Here is a 22,363-nt window from a genome sequence, read left to right as displayed (position 1 = left end):
GGAGAATACACTTGAGCTGCTGGACGAAAGAGGTAGCGGCACAGAAAAGAAGTTTCTGTAACTACAGAAATGAACAGATAAGCTGTTTTAATGGTAGCAAGTATGGGATGAAGGAGAACGAATAAAAACCATTCAGAAGACGACATTAACAAGCCTCACACTACAACGTGGTAACAGAGGATGGAGAAGGACTTTAGAATGAACTCATTTGTCTGGGCAGGTGACAGGCTGGATGATGCAACGATGAGCCGCCAGAGACAACAGGACAAGGCAAGGGGCAGGGGAGCTGTAAATAATCATTTCTGGATCTACTGGATCTAGTCATCCGAGGTGCCCTTTGGACAAACGCCATAGAGATGCTGGCAAGTGGCTGGACAGAGGCATCTGTCTGGTCCAGGTGGGAGACCTGACAGAGCTGGAGGTGAAAAGCGCCAGAGGGTGAGATCAGACGGGGTGGAGAGTCATGGACCAAGGGAGAAACGACAACACACACAGAGGGCGGAAGACAGAGTCAGTCAGGAAGACAGCAAGGAGAGATCTGTCACAGAAACCAACAGCGCAGACTCTGCAGATGGCAAGGCGACAGTGGTCTGAGGTGACGACTGGCAAATCTCCACTGCTTTGTATGCTGGATGCCAGGTCACCTCAACCGGATCAGGTTCCGTGGAGGGGCAGAACCAAGACCGCAGGCTGCACGATACAATTCAGCTGGGAAACAAGAATCTTTGCCAGAGACCTCACTGCATGGTGTGTAGCGCGACCCTCTGAGATTGTAAGAGACAAAGAGCGCAGTTTACTGGAAGGGTGACAAGGCTGTTCTTCCAGATGATCCTCATTGCATCCCTCGACTGAGCACTGAAAACAATGTACCTATATGACAACGGTGTTCTACTGAACAGACAACTTATATGCACTGAGTGCTCCCTGGACAGCACGCTCTCGGCTTACAGGAAGCACGAGGAAGGCACCAACGTCAACACGTTAGGGGCTGTTGCTCAGGAAGGCTCGCGGCCTACAGCGGGATCCTCAGGGAAACCTTTTAACGCTCGAGAACAAAAGTGATTTGGCAGGACCATATAAGTCAAGCAAGGGATGGTGTTTTGCCACAAATGTCAAGAACACGAGGCTTGTACTGTGGCTCTAAGAGGATCCTGGGATCTACACGCAGAACTTGCCAGAAACACTTGGTGCTGACCTGCTCCTCTACACTTTGTCTAACCACATCTTTTACCGACTCCTACTTTCCCATTTTAACTTTTGAACTATTCGCCTCCCAAGGTGTTATCACAAAAGAACAGCAGCAGGTAAATACGTAAACAGCAAAACTCACCAGAGGCTGACTCATTTTCCGCTGCTCTTGGAACAACGTGCAGGACTGTGACAGTGGAGGCGGACCTGGAGAAGGAAAACGCAGGCAGTGAAGCTACGACTGAAGCGGCTCGGGGTGCACGAGCACCCGCCCCGCGCTCCACAAGAGACACCTGTGGGAGACCCGTCCTTTCACCTTCAGAAGGGCCTGTGAGAATAAGGAGGGAGCAACCACCCTCAGGTCTGTAACTCCCACGTGACTCTGGTACCTGAGGGGATACTTTATTTTTCCGTAGCGAGTGTACATTGAATCCTATTAAAATAAACCTCCGTCATTAAATATGAAATTAAAAAACGCTTATAGTTTATCTCTTCTCAGTCTGTTAACAACTTAGATCAGAACATCCACAGGATACCCAGAATAAAGGGACACACTCAGGTGCGTTTCAGTCTTGCAATGATTTGTACAAACTTTACAAACTTAAGTGCGACGCTCGAAAACATCTTTTATTAAAGCTGACTTTAAGTGGACAGAACACCTGCCCTAGGAGTTTGGAGTCCTGTGAGCGACCCCACGTGCACACCCGGTGAGGGTCTAGGACAAGTCATCTCCCTTCTCAGGCCCCATCGCTTCCTTCCTCACCCGAGGCAGCAGGACAGAAGCCCTGCAGACTCATCCTGCACCGATTACACTGTGCGACTCCACAGGGCACAACCCAGGGGGTCGGCGGACGCTTACATTACACAACCAAGGTGCTGACGCGCCTTGAGACATACGTGCGAGATGCCGAGACGGCGACAGGAGGGGGAGGACGAGGAGGCGGGGGAGGACGAGGAGGAGGGGGAGGATCGGGGTTGGACGGAGGGGAAGACGCGGCACGTCCCGGCCGAGCCTGTGGACCCTGCTCCCCCAGGACACCCAGAGCTCACAAGTCCCAGGGGAGCCCCATCTGGAGCAGCCAGCCCTGTCCTCCAGCCCGGACCCTCCACCTCCGGGAAGCGGTCAAACCCTCCAGGTGGCTCTACCGCGGGGCCCGGGGCGGGCTACCCCAAGCCCTGCTCTTCAAGGGCCGCAGGCTCCACAACCAACTACAGGCCTGCAGACGCAACACCTACCCCGTCGGGACTCGCTCACCGGCCCCGGGCTCCCGAGGCTCCGGTCCGGGGGCTGCTCCTCGGGCGCGCTCCTCTCTCGGGGTCCCTCCGCTCCGCCTCCCGAGACCACTGGGCCAGAGGAGCCGGCTCTGGGCCCACGTCCCTCCCGGGACCTCGCTTGGCCCCGCGCTGCACATGGTCGGGCACTGCACCGCTGCCGGCCGCCCGGGCACTCCGGCCCAAACGCGGGCTCCGCAGCTCGAGCTCGGAGGTCGCAGTTCCAGCCTCCGCCCGGCCCACGCGAACCCTCGCCCGCACAGCCCGCTCCCGCGGGCTGCCGGCCGGCCCGGACAGCGTACCGCCCCGCAGGCCCCGAAATGCTCGCCCGCAAGAGGCCAAGACGGGGGAACGACGGCCAGCGACGACCTGGGCACGCACAGGAAGCGGGGGCGGGGCGGCGACGGTGCGCGTGCGCCAACACGCACAAATCATGAGGCGCACCTGCGCAGGCGGACGCCCGAAGTCCGCCTGCCAAAGCCCGCCAGGAGCACGGGACAAGTACCCGGACTCCAGAAGCCTCCCCGAAGTCTCCGTGCCGTCAAGATAGTGAGCGTATGAAATGTCTCCTTCTCATCTGGCGCTCAAGTGCTGCTGTGCTGCGAGGGTGTGCCGCCTGGACCAGGGACTCCATTGCCCATTTGTCTTCACTCCTGTTAGGGATCAAGGAAAGGTGTGGCCTCAAGTGGGGGCTGTGTGATGGTCTCCAGGCTCCCTGGTCCTTTCCCGGCCCTGGGACATTTCGGGTTACATCTGAGATTCCCCCACCACCAGGAGAGGGGAAGGAGGGTATCATGTTCGCTTAACTGAAACGCTACAACTTTCATTCAAATCCTAGAATACAATAAATGCCCAGCCATGACACAAACTAATATTGCCCACGGAAGGAAAAGAAAATAGAAACTGTAGCTGTTTAGATTACACAACCAACGCATTAAAAACTGTACGAAAATCAGAACGTACACACAAACCGAAAACAGAAAACAGATACCTGGGATCTTACCTCTTACACAAGATACTGTTTATGTTAGGTAAAAATATCATTTTTCAAAAATGGAATCAGAAGGGTAATGATTTATCACTATTTATCACTGGGGGTGAAATAATATAACTGTGTTCTTGGCCAACTGTTCCTTAAAAGCTGCTAGGGGAAAAGGTAAAAATAAAATCTCCAGGGACTTCCCTGGTGGTCCAGTGGTGAAGACTCCTAGTTTCCACTGCAGGGGGCACGTGTTTGATTCCTGGTTGGGGAACTAAGATCCCGCATGCTGTGCAGCACAGTCTCATTAATTAATTAATTAACGAACACACAAAATAAAAATAAAAAATCTCTCGCCAACCGAGAAAATCCTCTCCACAAATGTAGAGAGAAAGAAAACGGTTTTACTGTTGAATAACCATTAAACCAGACTGTGCTGTGCACCCACAGGTGAACCACTAATGTTTGTGCAAATGAAATCAACCTCACCTTTTTTTTTTTATAGCTCAGCAGATAAAATCTGTTGCATACAGGTTCTCAAGATAAACGGGAACTTGCCTCATGGGAATAGACTTGACACCACCATAAAAATGGCATACATTCTTTCAGAGTACATCCTAAATTCACCTGGTCATCTCGGTGGTTGTCCATGCTAGTTAATACCCTTTATCCAAAGGAGAAAGACAACTTCTCCTATCTCTAGGACAAGCACGTACTTATAGCTCAGAGGAAAGTGCCTAACACCTAGCCTAAACTCCCCTGGTGACAGAGAGATAAAGAAGATAGCTCTCAGGTCCTTAACATAAACATTCCTGGGTTGTAATGCTGGCAAGGGACTGATTTAGCTTTTAAAAAGATTTAGATACTTACGAAAGGGACAGAGGAAGTATTTCTATTACATGCGTCTTGAGGAAATCCTCTAAAAACGGAAATAAGAAGTGATGATTCATGCAAATGAATAAGCACCTAACCCATTCCTGATTTCCCCAGCTGAACTGCCACATTAAATGAATCCTGCACAAAATGTGTGCTTCTCCAAAACTGCTCTTGGAAGTGGCTGCTTAGAGCCACGAATGGTCTTTTCCAGTTCTTGCTGCTGCTGACTGTGGCCTCTGCCTGAATTCTCACCGATGAAATGCTGCTTGTGTGGGAATGACAGCGACCACACCTCCTCTGAGCCTGAGCCTGGCAAACCTCCAGGGCGCATTTCTCGCATTTTCCAAGTTCACCACGTAAGGACATCAGCTACACGGAGTACCTTGCTGGGAAGCGCCTTGGAAGGGCAGTGCGCCCATGAGCACGCCACCAGGCCTCCAGTTCTCACCTCACCCACGTGCACTGACCGTGTCTCAGCAGAAGACTGGGGTGGCCTGTGAACCCCAGCTGCTGTGCCCACCTCAACACCTCACTCTATCCCTCCAGCCCAGAGACATGCTGGGCTCCCCAGCCCCCTGCCCTGGACACTCTCTGGAAGTCTTTCTATTACAAGCTGTCTTCAGGAAATGCTCTAAAAAAGGGAATAATAAGTACGGAGTCATCCCAATGAACAGGATGTTCAGCAGTGAGCTGATGTCTCTCACGACTCACCCCTCTCTCCAAAAGGCGAAAAACTGTCATTTCATACATTTCCCCCTTTTTAAAGTTGTTGAAGCTAGGAGGGTAAACCTGGACCCTGCGATTTCACCTTGACCAGAAGCACCAATGGCCACCTTTTAGTTTGCTTTCATTAAGATCTCTTCATATATATGGATATTTACAATATAAAGCTTTCTCTTTTTGTATCTGCATTTCTATTAAATACAGATATTTTCCCTACTTTGTCACTTATCTATTTTTATTGAAGTATACTTCGTTTGCAATATTTCAGGTGTACAGCAAAGTGACTCAGTTACATGTATTTATGTAAGAATATATGTATTCTTTTTCAGGTTCTTTTTTCCATTATGGGTTCTTACAAGATATTGAACATAGTTCCCTGGGCTATACAGTAGGTCCTTACTGTTTATCTGTTTTACATATAAAAGTGTGTATCTGTCAATCCCTGTTCTTTATCTTTTTAACTTAATTTTTTACTCTCACATTCTGTTATACAGACACTTAAAAAGATATTTTGTGTTCAAATCTTTCACTTTCACTTCATACTTTTCATCAGCTTGGACACTGTACTTGAAGAAGCCTTTCCCATCCTGCATTTCCTAAGTAGTTGCCTGTGTTTTCTCCTGTTTATTTTGGGTCTCTTAACATACCAATTTTATCAAGATAACTGGCACCCATCTTCAGGATTTGTAAAATCATTTTCCTCTTAAAGTCTCTCAACCATTTTTTTCAACACTAACACATCTACCAGAACCAGGAAACGCACTGTTTAAGAAGAAAACTCAAGTTTGTAATCTAACAGAAAAGGACAGGCTCTTCTTTGAAGCTCAGCGACACGTCTTAATTTAAAGGCAGGGGAGGGACTTCCCTGGTGTTCCAGTGGTAAAGAATCCGCCTTCTAATACAGGGTATGTGGGTTCAAAGCCTGGGAACGCTGGTCCGGGAGCTAAGATCCCACACGCCACGGGGCAATTAAGCCCGCGTGCTGCAATTAGACACGATGCAGCCTAAGAGAGATAAATAATTTTTTACAAATAAAAATAAAAAATAAAGGCAGGGGAAGCAGGAAAGTGACCGCCTCATGTGAATTCCTTCTTATTCAAAATACAGGTCGTAGCAGTTTACTTGGGCTGCGTCACAAAATACGACACACTGGCGGGCTTAAGCAACACAAATGCACTGTCCGACATTTACGCAGGCTGCAAGTGTGAGATCAAGGTGTCAGCAGGGTTGGTCCCCTCTGAGGGCTGTACGGGAGGATGTGCTCCAGGCTTCCTGGTGGAGAGGGCGGTTTCCTCACAAGCACATGCACTATGTATGTAGCAGGTAGGTGCCTGGGCTGAACTCCGATCCCAGGGCTGCTCATCCGCAGCAGCACCAGGCCGCTGGAGGGCTTGTCACGGACCCGTTGGCAGGAGGACTGCAGGCTGACACAGACGTCTGCTCAGCTGTGGACCCATGGCCCGGCCACAGCCCTGCCAGAGGCTGCCTGGTTGAAATCCAGGTCACGGTTCACCTCCCTCCTGCTTATTGCATTCAACGATGCCTTGAAGACCCCCTACTGCACCAGCCTGGGTGGCACATCCCACCCAGTCATTTCCACATCAGAAGCATGTCCATTGAGAAGGTTAAAATTAGGCCCTGGCTCAGTGCTGTGGAATTAGAATCTGTGAGGCTGGGTCCAGGCATCTGTGTTGGAATATTTTCTCCACGGGACTCTCATGCCCAAAGGACTGTATTGACAAAGCCCTTCTGCTTCACCCCACTGATATTTCTGCACTAGAGCTACAGCCGTTGTTGTATTAAACTGCATCCGCAGGAGGAAGAGAGAGGAGGAGAGGCGACAGTTCTGCTGATCTCCAAACACGCTGTTACGGAACCACACTTGGGTCCACTCGCCCGCACGCACTAAAGCCCGTCTACGGACACGGGTCACGGTGAAGGAAAGTGCCGCGTTTATGGCAGGGCAACAAGCAAGGGGTCCAGGTATCTAGGGCTCAAAAGGCCCCCACTCCCCCGTGGCTTTCAGGGAAAGGTGTTTACAGATGGGGTGAGGCTGTTGGTGGGAATGTACACTGGGGCTGCCGCTATGCAGAACAGTGTGGAGGTTCCTCAAAACACTAAAGCTAGAGCTACCGTAGGACCCAGCAATCCCACTCCTGGGCATGTACCCAGAGAAAACCATAATTCAAGAAGACACACGCACCCCAATATGTATAGCAGTACGATTTACAATAGCCAAGACATGGAAGCAACTTAAATGTCCATCGACAGAGGAATGGATAGGGAAGATGTGGTACATATGTGTGATGGAATACTACTCAGCCATAAAAAAGAATGAGATTATGCCATGTGCAGCAACATGGATGGACCTAGAGATTATCAGACTAAGTGAAGGACGTCAGACAAAGACAAATACCATATGCTACCACTCCTGTGTGGAATCTAAAACAGTGATACGGATGAACTTCTGAACAAAACGGAAACAGACTCACAGACATAGAAAAAAAACTTATGTTTACCAAAGGGAAAAGGTGGGGGAGAGGGATAGATCAGGAGGTTGGGGCTAACATATGCACACAACTATATATAAAACAGGACATCAACAAGGACCTCCTGTAGAGCACAGGGATCTCTACTCAATATTCTGTAGTAACCTAGGGAGTTCCCTGGTGGCCCAGAGGTTAGGATTCTGGTCTTTCACGGCCGTGGCCTGGGTTCAATCCCTGGTCAGGGAACTGAGATCCTACAAGCCACACAGCACCACGAAAAAAAAGCAAAATTCGGTAATAACCTAAATGGGAAAACAATCTGAAAAAGAATAGATATCTGTGTCCATATAACTGAATCACTTTGCTGTACACCGGAAACTAACACAACACTGTAAATCAACTATACTCCCAATATAAAATTTAAAAAATGTTTAAAGTGAATTACAAACGAGTGGGGTGAGGGAGAGGAGGTTGAGGGGTGTGTGGTCAGCTTGTGGACATTCTTCCGATTGGTTGGTGGTGAGGTAATCTGAGGTCAACATCATCAACCGGCTGGTTCCAGCTGGTCTGGGGTCTACGTGCTTGTGGGCAGCATGCAGTTACCTTCCTCCCCCCTGCTGGGGGCTTCAGTCTCTGCAAAACAGCTCCAAGGACGTGGCTCAGAACAGTATCTACAGCCCTTGAGGAGGAACTAAAGGTCCTTGACTTTGTTTAACGGCTACACTAGTATTATTTGGTCTTCTGGGACTCTTTTCCTTTCTTTTGGCACTTTCTCCCTTCTCTGATTAAATTGTTTGTTTCCAACTCACAGAAGGCTAGGAGGCTAAAATTTTCTAAAGACGAGAAGCAGGCAGAAGACATGGGGAGAATCCGTCCCAGGAAGGCCCCACAAGGTCCTGCTCACTTACAACATCACATTCAATCTGGGCTGTTTACGCCATTTTTGGACAACATACCAACACATCTTAAGATGGGTCCCACCCGACTGTTGCACATTTGGACAAGGTGCGGTGGGGTGGGATTATGCAAATCCAGATCTGAAGACTAGATAAAGCAATCAGGGTATTTCACAGTATACAAGAGAAATTTTCATGGGGACAGAATACCAACCTTCTAATATTTGAAAGCCTGTTAGCCAAGAGGGAGAGTGAACTTCTGTTTTGTTATACAAGGACCCAATCAGCTGTGATGGTTGAAAGCATGATGAACGCAAATCTGAATTCATTTGCCTCCTAAAAATGCAACGTCTACAGCAGAGGGACACAGGTCCTCAAGCAGCAGTGCTTTTCCCAGCAGTGCAGACCCTGAGGAGAGCCAGGCTGTGGCAGCTCTGGAGGACCTCAGACACTCTTTGCACGGCCTCTGAGACCTAGAACATCTCAGAAAGTCCACGAGTGCAAACCAAAGAGACACTCAGTCCCTGCACCTTGGATGAACTGATTTGACTCTACGTATGCATTGCTTGGGCTAATTAGAAATATGGAAGTGATCAGAAGACAGAATAAACCTCTGGGCACATCCTGAACAACAGAGATACTTCTCATCAAAGTCCAAACAATAATTCAAAAGCAAGATTCAGAGCCAAACTGTGGAAACAAACCAAGTGTTCACTGACAGATGAATGGATCAAGAAAATGTAGTGTGTATATTCACACAACAGATATTATTCACCCACAAACAGGAAGGAAAGTTTCTAATTGATACAAAGACCATTTATGTATTTTTCAAAGATTGACATTTCTTTGTATGAACAGTGAAAATTTAACAATTCCACTTTTAAGAGGAAAGGTTAGTGTTTCTTTGTAGAAACAATTAAGTCTCAGCAGTAGAGGCATAAGCACACACGTGCACACAGAGTAAACAGAATAGCGCCCCGCTACCTCCCCGCACTCTGATCCCCCGATGAGCCCTGATGATTCTCCCTCCAAATATAGAGAACTTGTTTACTTCTCTCCATCTTCTCAGACATCGTCTTCCTGGACTACCACGCCAAATTCCTAACCTTATCTGGGTCTCCCGACTTCCACTCTTACTGAATCCCCACCCCATCCATTTATGCAGCAGCCAAAATCAATTGTTCCTCTTTCAGTGCAAACTGGATCAGGACACCTCTCATTCACTGCTTTCCCACTGCACTTGGCAAACATCTGAACTTCTTCAGACCCACGGTTTTATTTCCTTCTCACTCACTGTGTACTGTCCACACTGGCTTTGGGGTCTAGGAAGGAAATTTTGACACAGGCTACCACACAGATGACACGCGAAGACATTAAGCTAAGTGGATAAGTCAGATACAAATGGACAAATGTTACATGATTCCACTTCTGTGAGGTCCCCAGATGGGTCAAATTCATAGAGACAGAAAGTGGAGTGGTGGGTGTCAGGGGCTGGGAGGGGGGTGGGGAGTCAGTGTTTAATGGGGACAGAGTTTCACTTGGACAGGATGAAAACATTCTGGAGATGGATGGTCGGGATGGTTGCACAACAATAAGAATTCTTGTTTTCCTTCCTTAAGATTTTTGTTTTACTTATTTTCGGCTGTGTTGGGTCTTCGTTGCTGGGCGCAGGCTTTCTCTAGTCGCGGCGAGCGGGGGCTACTCTTCGGTGCAGTGTGCAGGCTTCTCATTGAGGTGGCTTCTCTTTGCGGCAGAGCATGGGCCCTAGGCGCGTGGGCTCAGTAGTTGTGGCTCGCGGGCTGAGGAGTTATGGCTTGCAGGCTCAGTAGTTGTGGCGCACGGGCATTAGGTGCTCCGCGGTATGTGGGATCTTCCCGGACCAGGGCTCGAACCTGTGTCCCCTGCATCGGCAGGCGGATTCTTGACCACTGTGCCACCAGGGAAACCCACGAAAAAAAGCAAGACTCAGACCCCAAGGGGAGGAGTGGAAGTACGAGTTGGGAGGTTCAGAAGAAGCTTCCAGTGACACTGCATGACCCTGAGTTGGCTATTTTCTTCTCTGCATCTCGGCTACCATATACTTCCTACCCTCATAGAAAAATAACCTGTCTTGGGCCTCGCTGGTGGCGCAGTGGTTGAGAGTCCGCCTGCCGATGCAGGGGATACGGGTTCGTGCCCCGGTCTGGGAGGATCCCATATGCCGCGGAGCGGCTGGGCCCGTGAGCCATGGCAGCTGGGCCTGCGCATCCGGAGCCTGTGCTCCGCAACGGGAGAGGCCACAAGAGTGAGAGGCCCGCATACCGCAAAAAGAAAAAAAAAAAAAAAAAAATAACCTGTCTGGAATTGGAAATTTTTCCATTTAGTCTTTTTGTGCATGTGACATTTTTATTCAGAAGAATAATCTGTGTTGAACTGGAGTTTTTTCCATTTAGTATTTTGTACATGTGACATTTTTATTCAGGTAGTGAAATCTCTGGGTCAACAGTGATACCACATTCTCAAGATTTTGATAAGTAGACTAGAACTTCTTAACTGGAATCAAGGGGCAGGCTTTGGATAATCCATGGACTTTGTGACATCCAAAGGTGCCCTTTGTGTGTGTGTGTGTGTGTGTGTGTGTGTGTGTGTGTGTGTTTGTAGACACCCTTTGAAGGGTGTGTGAGCACCTGTAGTTTTCTATGATTTTAGCTTCTCCAAATGGCTCTTGGACTCAAAGGTGCCTGAGGGGAGCGGACGTGTACTCCCCCAGTACAGAATTCTGAACACAGTGTCAGTAAACATTCAGCCAAAGAGCTTTGCCAAATTGCGTGTTTTAACGTAACTTTTTAATCCACTGAGTCGATGTACCTGGGATCTTTTTTTACATACTTATCTCACTCTTTATTTATTTTTTTTTGGGGGGGGGTACGCGGGCCTCTCACGGTTGTGGCCTCTCCCGTTGTGGAGGACAGGCTCCGGACGCGCAGGCTCAGCGGCCATGGCTCATGGGCCCAGCCACTCCGCGGCATGTGGGATCTTCCCAAACCGGGGTACCAACCCGTGTCCCCTGCATCGGCAGGTGGACTCTCAACCACTGCACCACCACGGAAGCCATTATCTCACTCTTATAAGGCTGAAACGTTGCTGCTTCCCCTAAGTTTCCTTGTCCCTCTCCCCACTCTCCCACCAGGCCGTGGAAGAGGAATGGGAGGGAGAGGGAGAGTCCAGCAGGGAGAGGACAGTGCACCTGCTGGGAAGCGGTAAAGAGGGGTCCAGGGTGGGAGGGAGGGAGACACAAGAGGGAGGGGATATGGGAACAGGTGTATATGTATAACTGATTCGCTTTGTTATAAAGCAGAAACTAATACGCCATTGTGAATCAACTGTACTCCAATAAACTTGTAAAAAAAATTAGAACTACCATATGACACAGCATTTTCATTCCTGGATATATATCGAAAAAAATAAAACCGAAAAACATTAATTTGAAAAGATATATGCACCCTAATGTTCATGGCAGCATTATTTACAATTGACAACATATCGAAGCAAGCTAAGTGTTTATTAAGAGATGAATGGGTAAGGAAGATGTGATATATATATATACAATGGAATACTACTTAGCTAAAAAAAAATTTTGTTTGAATTGAAATTGTATCAACTATCTTTTCCGACCTCAATGCTATGAGACTAGACATCAATTACAGGAAAAGAGCTGTAAAAAAATACAAACGCATGGAGGCTAAAGGATACACTACTCAATAACGAAGTGATCACTGAAGAAATCAAAGAGGAAATTAAAAAATACCTAGAAACAAATGACAATGGAGACACGACGACCCAAAACCTATGGGATGCAGCAAAAGCAGTTCTAAGAGGGAAGTTTATAGCAATACAATCCCACCTTAAGAAACAGGAAACGTCTCAAATAAACAACCTAACCTTGCACCTAAAGCAATTACAGAAAGAAGAACAAAAACATCCCAAAGTTAGCAGAAGGAAAGAAATCATAAAAATCAGATCAGAAATAAATGAAAAAGAAATGAAGGAAACGATAGCAAAGATCAATAAAACTAAAAGCTGGTTCTTTGAGAAGATAAACAAAATTGATAAACCATTAGCCAGACTCATCAAGAAAAAAAGGGAGAAGACTCAAATCAATAGAATTAGAAATGAAAAAGGAGAAGTAACAACTGACACTGCAGAAATACAAAAGATCAGGAGAGATTACTATAAGCAACTCTATGCCAATAAAATGGACAACCTGGAAGAAATGGACAAATTCTTAGAAATGCACAACCTGCCAAGACTGAATCAGGAAGAAATAGAAAATATGAACAGACCAATCACAAGCACTGAAATTGAAACTGTGATAAAACATCTTCCAACAAACAAAAGCCCAGGACCAGATGGCTTCACAGGCGAATTCTATCAAGCATTTAGAGAAGAGCTAACACCTATCCTTCTGAAACTCTTCCAAAATATAGCAGAGGGAGGAACACTCCCAAACTCATTCTACGAGGCCACCATCACCTTGATACCAAAACCAGACAAGGATGTCACAAAGAAAGAAAACTACAGGCCAATATCACTGATGAACATAGATGCAAAAATCCTCAACAAAATACTAGCAAACAGAATCCAACAGCACATTAAAAGGATCATACACCATGATCAAGTGGGGTTTATTCCAGGAATGCAAGGATTCTTCAATATACGCAAATCAATCAACGTGATACACCATATTAACAAATTGAAGGAGAAAAACCATATGATCATCTCAATAGATGCAGAGAAAGCTTTCGACAAAATTCAACACCCATTTATGATAAAAACCCTGCAGAAAGTAGGCATAGAGGGAACTTTCCTCAACATAATAAAGGCCATATATGACAAACCCACAGCCAGCATCGTCCTCAATGGTGAAAAACTGAAACCATTTCCACTAAGATCAGGAACAAGACAAGGTTGCCCACTCTCACCACTCTTATTCAACATAGTTTTGGAAGTTATAGCCACAGCAATCAGAGAAGAAAAGGAAATAAAAGGAATCCAAATTGGAAAAGAAGAAGTAAAGCTGTCACTGTTTGCAGATGACATGATACTATGCATAGAGAATCCTAAAGATGCTACCAGAAAACTACTAGAGTTAATCAATGAATTTGGTAAAGTTGCAGGATACAAAATTAATGCACAGAAATCTCTGGCATTCCTATATACTAATGATGAAAAATCTGAAAGTGAAATCAAGGAAACACTCCCATTTACCATCGCAACAAAAAGAATAAAATATCTAGGAATAAACCTACCTAAGGAGACAAAAGACCTGTATGCAGAAAATTATAAGACACTGATGAAAGAAATTAAAGATGATACAAATAGATGGAGAGATGTACCATGTTCTTGGATTGGAAGAATCAACATTGTGAAAATGACTCTACTACCCAAAGCAATCTACAGATTCAATGCAATCCCTATCAAACTACCACTGGCATTTTTCACAGAACTAGAACAAAAAATTTCACAATTTGTATGGAAACACAAAAGACCCCGAATAGCCAAAGCAATCTTGAGGACGAAAAATGGAGCTGGAGGAATCAGGCTCCCTGACTTCAGACTATACTACAAAGCTACAGTAATCAAGACAGCATGGTACTGGCACAAAAACAGAAAGATAGATCAATGGAACAGGATAGAAAGCCCAGAGATAAACCCACGCACATATGGTCACCTTATCTTTGATAAAGGAGGCAGGAATGTACAGTGGAGAAAGGACAGTCTCTTCAATAAGTGGTGCTGGGAAAACTGGATAGGGACATGTAAAAGTATGAGATTCGATCACTCCCTAACACCATACACAAAAATAAGCTCAAAATGGATTAAAGACCTAAATGTAAGGCCAGAAACTATCAAATTCTTAGAGGAAAACATAGGCAGAACACTCTATGACATAAATCACAGCAAGATCCTTTTTGACCCACCTCCTAGAGAAATGGAAATAAAAACAAAAATAAACAAATGGGACCTAATGAAACTTAAAAGCTTTTGCACAGCAAAGGAAACCATAAACAAGACCAAAAGACAACCCTCAGAATGGGAGAAAATATTTGTAAATGAAGCAACTGACAAAGGATTAATCTCCAAAATTTATAAGCAGCTCATGTAGCTCAATAACAAAAAAACAAATAACCCAATCCAAAAATGGGCAGAAGACCTAAATAGACATTTCTCCACAGAAGATATACAGACTGCCAACAAACACATGAAAGGATGCTCAACATCTTTACTCAGTAGAGAAATGCAAATCAAAACTACAATGAGATATCATCTCACACCAGTCAGAATGGCCATCATCAAAAAATCTAGAAACAATAAATGCTGGAGAGGGTGTGGAAAAAAGGGAACACTCTTGCACTGCTGGTGGGAATGTGAATTGGTACAGCCACTATGGAGAACGGTATGGAGGTTCGTTAAAAAACTACAAATAGAACTACCATATGACCCAGCAATCCCACTACTGGGCATATACCCTGAGAAAACCATAATTCAAAAAGAGACATGTACCAAAATGTTCATAGCAGCCCTATTTACAATAGCCCGGAGATGGAAACAACCTAAGTGTCCATCATCGGATGAATGGGTAAAGAAGATGTGGCACATATATACAATGGAATATTACTCAGCCATAAAAAGAAACGAAATTGAGCTATTTGTAATGAGGTGGATGGACCTAGAGCCTGTCATACAGAGTGAAGTAAGTCAGAAAGAGAAAGACAAATACCGTATGCTGACACATATATATGGAATTTAAGAAAAAAAAATGTCATGAAGAACATAGGGGTAAGACAGGAATAAAGACACAGACCTACTAGAGAATGGACTTTAAGATATGGGGAGGCGGAAGGGTAAGCTGTGACAAAGTGAAAGAGCGGCATGGACATATATACACTACCAAACGTAAGGTAGATAGCTAGTGGGAAGCAGCCGCATAGCACAGGGAGATCAGATCGGTACTTTGTGACCGCCTGGAGGGGTGGGATAGGGAGGGTGGGAAGGAGACGCAAGAGGGAAGAGATATGGGAACATATGTATATGTATAACTGATTCACTTTGTTATAAAACAGAAACTAACACACCATTGTGAAGAAATTATACTCCAATAAAGTTGTAAAAAATAATAATAAAGTTAAAAAATTTTTAAAAAGAAGAAAAAAACCCCCAAGCAAACTAGGAATAGAAAAGGAACATACTGAAACTCATCAAGAGCGTCTACAAACAACCTATACCGACATTATATTTAACTGTGAAAGACTGAATGCTTTCTCTGTAAGATCAGAAACAAGGCACCGATATCTGCCCTCACCACTTTTATTAAATATATTAATGGAGGTTCTAGTAAGAAAGTAAAGCAAAAATAAATAAATACATAAATTTAAAAGTTAAAATTTTAAAACATTTATTTAAAAGATAAAAGGACTATTCCTACTACGTTGAATAGGAAGGAATATATCCTACTGAATGTTGAACAGTAATATATACTATTATATTAAATAAGGAAAAGTAAAACGGTATCTGAAGAGGAGATGATAACCTAAATGGAGAAAATACCAAGGAATCCACAAAAAGCTTGAGAAATAATATTAGTTTGTAAATGTTTTAGAGTACAAATCAATAGTTTTATCAAATTATATATTAATAACAAATGTGTAGAAGCTTAAATAAAAATATGTGATGCCATTTACAACTGACCTAAATAAATACTTAAATATAAGCCCAATAAGACATTTATAGGTCCTCTATACTGAAAATTACAAAATGCTGATGAAGAAAAATGTAAAAGTCCCAAACAAATAGTGAGACATACCTTGTTCATGGATTAGAAAACACAACATAATAAAGATGTCAATTCTCCCCAAGTTAAGAGGCTTAACAGAGTTACTCTTAAAATGCCCTCAAGGTTTTTGTGGATATAGACAAGCTTATTCTAAGATTTATATAGTAAGAAGAGGCTGAAGAATAGCTAAAACAATTTGTAAAGGAAGATTAAAATGGGAGGAATTCATCTACCCAATTTCAAGATTTTGCAGTAATGATGGAGGTTAGATACACAGATCAATGGAATGGAATAGAGAACCCAGAAATAGACTGACATAAATACATTTAACTTGTTCTTGACAGCAGTGTGAAAGCTATCAAGGAAGAATAGACTTTTCAAAAAATGGTACTGAAACAGTTGGACATCCCTCGACAAAAACAAACAAAAAATGAACCTTAACCTAAACCTCCACACCTTACACAAAAATTAAATCAAAGTGGATCATAATCTTCAATGTAAAAGCAGGACACTTTTAGAAAAAAAAATAGGAGAAAATCTTTGGCATCTAGAACTACGTGAATAATTCTTAGACTTGACACCGAAAGTATGATCAATAAAAGCAGACATTGATAAATTGGATCTCATCAAAATGAGTTAAAAATGCTTCATAGAAGATCATTTTAAGTGGATGAAAACTCAAATTACACAGTGGGAAAACATATTGGAAAATCCCACATGAGACAAATGACTTGTATCTATAATATACAAAGAACTCTCCAAACAACTTAAAAAAACCCAACTAGAAAATAGGCAGAAGACAGGAACAGACATTTCATGGAAGAGAATATACACATGGCAAAGAAGCATATGAAAAGATGCTCAACATCATTAGCCATTAGGGAAATGCAAATTCAGACCATAATGAGATATCAGAGAATAACGAAAATTAAAGTATAGTGACAACATCAAATGCTGGTGAGTACATAGAAAAAGGATCTCACATCACTGGTGGGAAAATAAAATGGTTTAGCCACTCTGAGAAACAGCGTGACCGTCTCTTTTAATCCTAAAAGTAGATTCACCCTACAACACAGTAATTGTACTCTTGAGCATTTATCCAAAAGAAACAAAAACTTCATTAAGTTCCCACAGAAACTTACACATAAATGTTCATAGCAGTTTTATTTATAACAGCCCAAAACTGGCCACTACCCAAATGTCTTTCAATGGATGAATGTTGAAACAAATTGTGATAAAATCTTATGATAGAATACTACCGAGCAACAAAAAGGAACAAATTATTAATATATGCAAAAATTGAAATGAACTTCAAGGGAATGATGCCGAGGGAAAAATTTTAAAAAGCCAATCTCCGAAGATGAAGTAATTCATTATGATATTTACATATTATTCTTAAAATAACAAAACTGTGGAGATGGAGAACAGATTAGAAGTTGCCAAGGGTTAGACATGGGGGTAGAAAGTACAGCGGGGGATCTTTGTGAGGTTTTTGTGGTCCCAGTACAAATAATACAGCAATCTTGGTTTTAACCCCGAAAGATGTTTAAAAGCAATTCCTAATAAGAGGTGTCCAGATATTTAGCAATGGCAGCAGATTAGAGGTATAGCTACCCAACATGACAGCTTCAAAACAGATGGTAATAATTCAATGCATATGTTCATTTTTAAAAGGCCAATCACAACACTTAAATGGTATATATCTTAACAATATTATTCTAAGGATCCAGCTATACCAGATGGACTAGCAGGATTTTCTGTACATTCAATCTTATTTTAGACAGTAAATCTTATAATAAGACAGTTAAAAAAAGAAAAAGAAAAAAAAACAAACCAACTACAGTTGGATATTCTCATAGGAAGATGAGGTGAAAATATGTAGCAGCGGTTCAAAAGCTTAAGCAGTGGCACCTAAATTTGGCTGCACATTAGAATCATCTGAAGCACTTTTTAAAAACCCTCACACCAACAGTTGGTCATCCTAAACCAATAAAATCATTTTAAATCTCCTCAGACGATGCCATTGTCTAGCCAGAAGTGAGAACCAGCGGACTAAGCAGAAGGGGATGTTTCTACAAAGATTTCTTAACAATAAGTTCTTTTACCCAATCAGATTTACCTTCCTGCAAAGGGGTAAAGAAGGCTAGATGTTGTCCATACTTGCTTAGCTTTAATTAGCACTTGTGACTTGCCCAAAACCTAGATCATGTTTCCCCTAAATTTCATGTGATTTCCTAAGTTCTTCAAATCCAGGGCTAAGGGGTTTGCCAGGATGAGATTTTAAGTGCTCACACAGGGGAAGTCCCTGGCAAACCAGGACAGAGGTCACTCTACATTGAAATGTAAAGCATCCTAAATAACCCTGCCACTGCCCCCAGATACTTGTCTGTGCCAACCAGTGGAGAAAAGGCATTCTCCATTACTACCACGGCAAATGCTGCTCTACTTGCCTTGGCTACTCCCTATCTTTTCCAGGCATCTCTCCCCTTCACCTGCTGGTGGACGCTTTGGCAGCTGACAATGCAGATATTTTCAAACTTTAAGGTGAATAAAAATCATCTGGAGGGCCAGTTATAACAGAGATCACTGAGCCCCACTAGAGTTGCTCATTCCATAGGGCTGGGACAGGGCCCTAAAACTTGAATATCTGACACATTATCAGGGGACGCTGGTAAAGCTGGTCAGGTTGTTACCGAATGCACGTTCGTGTGTCTGAAGCACAGTGAGGCCAAACAAACCGAAAGGTTGGAGTCTGGGGCAGAGAAAGGTTTATTGCAGGATCGAGCAAGGAGAGGGGTGGCCCGTGTTCCAAAAACCCTGAAATCTCCAAAGGATTCCAGCAAAGCATTTTTAAAGGCCACGTGAGGGAGGGACGTCCCAGGGAATGTGATCAGCTCGTGCACAATCATCTGACTGGCTGATGTTGAGGCCACAGGGCAGGTAACATTATCCATCCTTAGGTGCCAGAAGGTCTGGGGGCTGTGTGCTCATGATCATCAAAGAGTTAACTTCTTCCACTGGGTGGTGGTTTTTAGCATCTGAAAACTCAAGAAATATGCCTGAGATACTATTATCTGAGGACTTCAGAGAGGAACTACAGCAGAGGCTATGGAGGATGGGTCTGGCCTAGGAAGGCCCCATAGGGTACTGCTTGGTTACAAGGTGACCATACTTTGAGAACCACTGCTCTAGTGGCTTGGAATGTTAAAGTAATGGAAGAAGCCCTTCCCAGATCTAGATTCTAGTATCACCAGCTATTTTGGTGGGGGGAAGGGTAAGTTTTGTCCTTGCTTGGACTTCTTGTTCATTTATATCAAAGCCTATTTGAGGCAGTGCACTCGGCAGTCCTGCAGATCTGTCTTTGGCTTCAACAGTGTTTGGAATGAACAGACCCAGGGACGCTCCTTGCTCCAGCCCCCGACCACACTCCAACATTTCTTCCTGTCGCAACCTTTGGAATCAGCCACTCAGCTATCCTCAGCCTCCAGGACAGGCCAACACCGTTTTTGGAGCTTAGCTCCTTATCACTGATCAACCACGAGTTCCCAGGTTCGTCAGAATTATTCCATCGAGGTGGAGGCCGCCATCCACCGCCTGTTCAACATGCATCTGTGGACACTTACCTCTCTCTAAGCTTCTATTTCCACAGCAACAGTGGGACTCTGGACAATGGGGGCCACAGTTTTCGCCAACTGGCTGAAGAGAAGTGTGAGGGCGCCCAGCGACTCTTGAAAATGCAAAACAAGTGCTGCGGCCGCGCCCTCTTCCAGGATGCGCGGAAGCCTTCTCAAGATGAGTGGGGTAAAACCCAGGACACTGTGCAAGCCGCCATTCTTAGGGAGAAGAACCTGAACCAGGCACTATCGGATCTGCGCGCCCTGGGTCCTGCCCGCGCAGACTCTCACCTCTGTGACTTCCTGGAGAGCCGCTTCCTGGAGGAGCAGCTGAAACTCATCAAGAAGATGGGCAACCACCTGACCAACCTCCGCAGGCTGGCTGGTCCGCAGGCTGTGCTGGGCGAGTATCTTTTCGAAAGGCTCACGCTCGAGCACAAACAGGAGTCTCTGAAGTCCAGCGGCCTCTGAGGAGCCCCTCTGGCATCAGAGCTTCTGCCCGAAGCCCAGCTCTGCAGCCACTAGGCAGCTTTGTAACCGCCCTGGAGCACTCTCCCAAGCCTTGGACCAAATGGAAACAATAACGCTTTTTGCAGAAGGAAAAAAAAAGCCTATTTGAAACACAAACAGAATAAAGAGAAAAAAAGAAATATATATATATATATATATATATATATATATATATATATATATATATATTCATGTTCTTTTAACATATGAATTGCCCCACTTTATCTGTGTGAAATACGTTTGTTCCCGTTATTGGGCTGGTTCTCAAGCTTTGCTGCTCGTATGAATTACCTAAAGAGCTCTTTTTTTTTTTTAGTATTAAATATTTTTTTAATTAGTTTCTGCTTTATAACAAACTGAATCAGTTATACATATACATCTGTTCCCATATCCCTTTCCCTAAAGAGCTTTTAAGAGAAACTTTGGTGTCTGGGTCCCAGCCCCAGAGATTTTGATTCAGTAGGTCTAGGGAGGAGCCTGGGCACGGGGAGGTCTCAGAGTTCCCCAGGTGATTCTAATATGCAGCAACTTTGTGAACCACCTCTTGGCTTCAATCCAGCTAGTGATCAGATATTAAATCTAAGACACATGGGCTAGTGCGTGAGCTCTGCTGCTAGGCGTGTTCCATTTTCTTCCTCCTGGAAGATTCGTGCCAGGGAAAATGATTGATAGTTGTGTTACTTCTCTGAAATGGATAGAAATTTCCAATTAGCGTGAACAGGGGAGGGTGAATGGGTGAATGCAATAAGGTGTATCATTTATGTATTTCCCTATGTGTATGGCTAGAAGCTTTTGCAACTGACGTCTGCCCTACTTTTCATGCGAATGGTAGTGCTTGTCCTCCTAATGCAGCTGTAAACTTTATAAGCCCATAGGTAGACAGCATCACAAAATATTTACCCCTCCCCACTGGCCCACTCTCAAGCTTCACTCCCCTTCCCCAATACACAAATGTACATCAGTGTGCTTGAGACCAACATCAACATACTGACCGTCAATTCTTCTACTTTGCAGCTTCCCTCTTATCAGGAGGTGTCAGCATTTAGTGCCCAGAGGAGGCATTTCCAGTCATCTCAGCTTAGAGGTCAAATATCCAAATATCCAAAGTAAAAAAGGTTAAAGAAAAGAAGAAGAAGAAGAAAGCAAGGAAGAAAAGAAGGAAACAATTTTCTTATCTCATAGTAATAAGGCAGTTTTCCTTAAAAAAAATAAAGACTTAAGCCTTAAATTCTCTTTCCTAATCAAAATGTGCTTTTCCGTCTTTAGACTATTCCTCTTATATCCTGTATTATTCATGATGTTTAATTCTTGAAATAGCACATGGCTGAAAACAGAAGCTAACCTCTTGTCCACTATGAATTAAATCTTCTTTTCCTAGGACCCGTCTACAATGTACAGTTTGGGGTTTGCCAACATAATTATTTTCTCTGAAATAAGGTACAGCATTTTGCCTTTTCAATATATAGTTATACAATACATTGTTAACACAACATAGTTAATATAGTCAATACAACTATAACACACATGATATGATGCCACTTTGGTGATTTTCTTCATCCATGTAATTCTGAAATTTGACAGTATAGTTTTCATATTCTAATGAGCTGAGTATTACCTTTGCAAGGATAGAAAAATAAAATAAATTCATAATATTCTTGTGTGGTTTGCCCCTGGGGTGGATTACCATAATGGGGGCATATTTGAGCCTTTCTCCAAGTCATTAAAAAACCTCCAGCGAGTAGCCCCTTGTCCTCTCCAGGAAACTGCGGGAAGGTATCTTTAATCACAATAATCCTGGGGGGAGAAATCTCGGAAATAAGACATCTGCTTCTGTGCCTTGTTGTTTTGCAGAATAGCAATGATTGCTTTAGCAGCTTCTATTGCCATATGTGTATAGTAAGTAAATGAACATAAAATTGAATGAACGCATAAAAGAAGGATAAACCCACCCAGTTTAACAAATCCACTCTCTCACCTGCTGTGCCCTGAAACGTGAAAGAAAG

At 44.1% G+C, this 22,363-nt stretch overlaps 1 protein-coding gene across 1 annotated transcript; it reads left to right on the top strand.

Moving 5' to 3' along the window:
* Positions 1-2,598: 2,598 nt before the first annotated feature.
* LOC308610545 (ferritin light chain-like) lies at positions 2,599-20,481 on the top strand (the record flags this gene model as incomplete). Its single annotated transcript, XM_081259637.1, has 2 exons — positions 2,599-2,674; positions 19,651-20,481. The coding sequence occupies 2 exons, from the start codon at positions 2,599-2,601 to the stop codon at positions 20,319-20,321; spliced, it is 747 nt and encodes a 248-aa protein (XP_081115763.1). The 3' UTR covers positions 20,322-20,481.
* Positions 20,482-22,363: the final 1,882 nt, after the last annotated feature.

The sequence above is a fragment of the Mesoplodon bidens genome, assembly GCF_964165515.1.
Source record: "Mesoplodon bidens genome assembly, contig: HAP1_SCAFFOLD_452, whole genome shotgun sequence".
Taxonomy (NCBI): domain Eukaryota; kingdom Metazoa; phylum Chordata; class Mammalia; order Artiodactyla; family Ziphiidae; genus Mesoplodon; species Mesoplodon bidens.
This window is presented reverse-complemented; position numbering and strand designations above follow the sequence as displayed.